At 35.8% G+C, this 5,264-nt stretch overlaps 1 protein-coding gene across 1 annotated transcript; it reads right to left on the bottom strand.

Annotated features, from left to right (window-relative positions):
- Nucleotides 1–3,656: 3,656 nt before the first annotated feature.
- Nucleotides 3,657–4,472, bottom strand: LOC141673386 (uncharacterized). The gene has a single exon (XM_074480131.1). The coding sequence runs from the start codon at nucleotides 4,470–4,472 to the stop codon at nucleotides 3,657–3,659; it is 816 nt and encodes a 271-aa protein (XP_074336232.1).
- Nucleotides 4,473–5,264: the final 792 nt, after the last annotated feature.

Here is a 5,264-nt window from a genome sequence, read left to right as displayed (position 1 = left end):
GATAACAACACAAGATGAAAGCAGTAATATATGTCCAGCTGGGCAAAGGGTGTTGCCAAGTGGAGGCGTAAGTGCTGATGGACCTCCGACAACCCTCAGTGGCACTGACATTGACCGAATGGCATTCTTACAGGCTAATATAACAAGAGACAACATAAAGTTTGTCAATGGAGCAATTGTGGGTGAAAGAAATGTATTCCAGGTAAGCAAATTGATAAAAGTTCATAAATAAGTAAAATATCAAGAGTATTTTTTGAAAAAACTTGATGAGTTAATGTTAAATGATTACTGAGTATTTTCTTCCTCATTGTGTCTTTCTAATACCCGTGTTCTTGACTTTTTCTGCAGCTAGACCAGGGTCTTTTCATTGCCAGTAAGTTCCCGTTTTTTAATCGTCACCAACTAATTTGGACCAAATTCCTCCACCTGAAGACAGTGGAAGAAGATGTTGGTAACCCTCCACCCCCAGTAACAAGTTGTTGGCAGAGAAGAAGTAGGGTATCATATATTGAACACCTTATTCGATCAGAATTCCAACCAAAACCTTGACAAGCGACCAATTGTTTTAATTAGGCATGTCCATAAAACCAATAATGCAATCAAACAGGCTTTTCCACGAAAATGGGCAAAAACGGACAACAATGAAATCCGGCTCAATAATCATATTGGTCACTCAAAGAAAAATAAAAAAACTGAACATGGTTACAAATTTAAGATTAACGGGGTTTATGGCCCATCAACACTATTGTCCAGTAATTAGATGACACTGAATCCAATATATAAATGCCAGACAGCCCAAACAATCAAGAAAAAGGGAGCGATAAATTAGAAAATGACAAATTCCAGTATGATAAATCATTTATAAAAATTAAAAAAACTGCTAACTTCATATATATTAAAACAATAATCGTAATTGACACTGATTAATTAAAATTATCAAATTTTGGCAAATAATAATTCGAGAAATAAAAAAAGATTTACGAATAAATAAATTATAGAAGGAAGAGAGGTAACTCATGCTGGGGTAATTTTCTAGACAATTTAACTTAAAAGAAGGTAATTTTTACCATCATGGGAGTTGAATCCATTCATCTTCGTCCCGCATATAACTAGCTTTTTCCTCATCAAGTTCATCAACATTGGGAAACATTGGCAAGTGCAGCTCATTCTCAAGTTCTATTTCTACTGATCCATCATTTTCATCGTCACATTGTTCATAACAGTTCTTTTCTGGTAATTTCAACACGACATACCAATGTTTTTCAAGAGGATCATCAATGTAACAAACCTGCTTAACATGTTTCCCTAGCACGAACGGATCATTTACGAAACCTAATTTGTTCAAATTAACAATTGTATATCCCAAGTCATCTACCTTAACCCCCTGGTTCATATCTACCCAATTACAATGAAATATTGGGACTCTAAATTTGTTATAGTCCAACTCCCATATACTTGTTATAACTCCATAGTAGGTCTGTGAAGTATGTTCAATATTCTTCTCCTTACCCTGTACAAGCATTGTATCTGTAACGACACAGACACCACTACACTGAACTTGTCGAGTGTCATCACGCTCCTTGGTGCTAAACGTAACATCGTTGATTCTATATCCGCTAAATGTAGGGACATTCTTGTTGGACCCTTCAGCAATCCACCTTATCTCCTCAGGTATCTTGTTATGGGCATCCAACAATTCGGATTCAATCTATTTAAAACAAATTGATAAATATTAATTATGATGTTTGCTTGAATAAACAAATAACAAATATATTTACCAGAAAAATATAAACTAGGCCTATTTATGATGTTTTTATTCAAATAACAATTATACCTTTTTCCTGAACCATTTGTGAAATTCTGCATTTTGCTTGTTTTTAAGCCACACTTCATCATTTTCATGTTGCTGGTATCTTGTCATCAAAGATGCCATATGTTCGCCGTGAGAAAAATCACTTTCTTTAGTATATTAATCAAAGTGCAGAAAATAATGAAATAACACACACTTAAATATCACTAACTTACTCAAAATATGGTCTAATGTTAGTTATATTTTGGAGAAAACACAAATGTGCTAGATGCAAGTCCTCATCGCTCGGCTTTATCAATGTCGCACCAGATAGAGGTCTTGCATTCTGCTCATACTTTGCATTTTGAGACACTCCTACGGTAGATTTTTCAAAATTCACCAAACACTCCACCGCCTCTTCGGCAACATATGCCTCAACAATACACCCTTCGGGATGAGTCGGGTTCCGTACATATCCTTTAAACGCTTTTAGATATCTCTCGAAGGGTTACATCCAACGAAGGAATATTGGCCCATAAAGTTTAACCTGCACAATGTGCTTCAAAGAACGAAGGGGGAAAGTGCTTTTCAAGCTGGCACAATGTTTCCACTAACTCACTCTGCATTTTTTCCAACTTGTCTACATCGATCACTTTACTGCAAATTGCCTTGAAGAAAAGGCAAAACCTAATAATTATGCACCTGACTTGTTTTTGTAATACTGATCGAATTGAGATTGAAAGCAAATGATGCAATATCGTGTGACAATCATGAGATTTCATTCCAACAAGCCGAAGATTTTCCATGTTTACAAGATTCTTAATATTTGAACAAAATCCATCTGCCAACTTCATTTTAAGAAATGATGAGCAAAATGTTTTTTTATCTGCATGCGTTAAGTTCCATGATGCCAACGGTACCTTTTCTTTCTTTCCAGGAGTCTTTGGTCTCAGCTTCGTTCTTATTCCCATTTCAGCCATATCAAGACGGACAGATTCCCTATCTTTTGTCTTCCCCAGAATATTTAGTAAAGTTCCAAGCAGGGCTTCGCATATATTTTTCTCGATGTGCATCACATCGAGAACATGCCTAACTGGAAAAAATTCTTAATACTCAAGTTGGAAGAATATTGAAACCTTTTTCCAAACAGGTCGAGGTTCACCTTTCTTCCATCGTGGTTGTCGTTGTTTCTTTCCAAATATATGGGCCCTTAAATGTTGTACTCTTTAAAAAACCTCTTCTCCGGTTAATGGAACATGGGCGACCCCCTTCTCCACAGTGTTATCAAAAGCTGATTTCTGCCTTCTATAAGGATGATTACGGGGCAACCATCTTCGATGCCTCATATCACCGTCTTACGGTAATTAACCAACCTAGTAGCTTTTGTTTCATCAATACACATAGTACACGCATTATACCCTTTAATAACATTTCCTGACAAGTTCCCTAAGGCAGGATAATCACTTATTGTCCATAATAAAATGCCCCTACGCATGAAAGACTCTTTCTTATAAGCGTCGTACATTTGTTTCCCACGCCACAACTCTTGCAGATCTTCTATTAGTGGTTGAAGGAACACGTCGCTATCATTTTCAGGCTCAGTCGGTCCAGATATTAACAAGCAGAGCATAATATACCTTATCTTCATACAAAGCCATGGAGGAAGGTTATAAATTGATAGCAAAACAGGCCAGCTTGAGTAATCAGTACGGTTTCCATGAAAAGGATTGAAACCATCGGAAGATAAAGCTAATCGAAGGTTCCTAGTCTTTGATGCAAAATCAGGCCATTTTTCGTCGACATCCTTCCATGTTATTGAATCAGCTGGATGCCTCATTTTATCATCCTTTTGTCGCTCGGTGTCATGCTACGTCATATCCTTTGCAATGTGAGGTGTATTGAATAAATTTCGTAATCTTGGTATCAGCGGGAAATACCATAGAACTTTAGCAGGGACCCCTTCAAGTTCATCTCCTTTTTTGTTCAATTTCCATCTAGAGGCCTTACATACGCGATAAGTAGTTTGTTCTTCATCTAAATTGCCCTGGTATAAGAGACAATTATTCGGACATGCGTGTATCTTTTCATACCCCATTCCTAATGCACACAAGGTTTTTTTTGCTTTATTGAAGGAAGAAGGGATGTTGTTGCCTTCCGGAAGTAAAGAGCCAAGTAATAACAGAATATCACTGAAGCATGAATCAGACATACCATGCTTCATTTTCAAGTTGTATAACTGGACCAGAGCTTTCATCTTGGTGTACCTCTCACGTCGAGGATAAAGAGGTTGATGTTCACCTTTAACATGGTTGATGAAATCAGAAGTTTCGGTTTCGTCAGAACTTTCATCATAAGATATATCATCGTCGTCGTCCTCGTCACGTTCAGCCATTCTTGAGGTGCCTTGATTGATAGATTTCGAAGTGTCGGTTTCATTAGAACTTTCTACAGAATTATTCTCCCCGTGCCATATCCAACGTGTATAAGTTTGATCAATACCAATTTGAAAAAGATGGTTTTTAACTATCTGCGCTCTCCATGATTTACTATGTGCGCAGTTTACACATGGACAACTAATTTTTTCTGCATTATAACCATTCTCAAATGCAAATATTAACAAATCTTCCACTCCTTTTTTGAACTCTTTTGTTCTTCTATCCGCTTTTAACCATGACCTATCCATCTTTTAAAAGTCTGAATAGAACCTCAAATTCAGACTAAATTATGACCATTTTTCATTGGTACGTATATATAATTGATGGTCGTTTGACGTTTAAAAATGACAGATTTCGGTTGAAATATAGTTAAAATATAGTTGAAACAGTTCTTGGTTGTAACTTTCAGTTTTGTTATATAAATATGACTCTATTTCATTAAATATGATGAATGCAGGGTTTTTGTTAAATTTAATATGACCCTATTTTTTTGAAAATGAAGGGCACCCGGGTTCTATTTAATATAAAAATTACCCAATTTTGTTGAAAAGAAGCGCACTTATTTTTTGTGTAAACTAATTACGGCCAAATTTATTGTTATTTATGGTGCATATTAAAATCGAGAGGCTTAGTTGATTGTTTTGAGCTTATTGTTTAACTCGATTATGTTATTTTAATATAAGTCGAAATAATAAAAAAATTGGTTGCTTCTTGCCATAAAAGTCTCCTAACATTGCAAACAAAATATGCTAAAATAAATTAACTACATTGCATAATAAGTCAGGCAATATATAAACCAATCACCGAATAGTTATCCTAAAGTCACCAAAATGGCAAACATGATACTGATAGATAAAATAGTTAAGTAGTACCAAAAGATTTCTAAACACGCACAAGATTGTCCAAAGTTCACAAAAGAGCATTTAAAATCTTCATAGTACCAAAGAAGTTCATAACTAACCAGGATTAAACAACGGGAAAGTGGTCTGGACAAGGGTCGATGTCTTCACCTTATTGATCGTTGATGGTTCCGTCCATCA

The sequence above is a fragment of the Apium graveolens genome, chromosome 7 (assembly GCF_009905375.1).
Source record: "Apium graveolens cultivar Ventura chromosome 7, ASM990537v1, whole genome shotgun sequence".
NCBI lineage: Eukaryota > Viridiplantae > Streptophyta > Magnoliopsida > Apiales > Apiaceae > Apium > Apium graveolens.
This window is presented reverse-complemented; position numbering and strand designations above follow the sequence as displayed.

Excerpts from the sequence above, each read along its gene's own strand:
- LOC141673386 (XM_074480131.1), bottom strand. The coding sequence starts at position 4,472 with ATGGATAGGTCATGGTTAAAAGCGGATAGAAGAACAAAAGAGTTCAAA.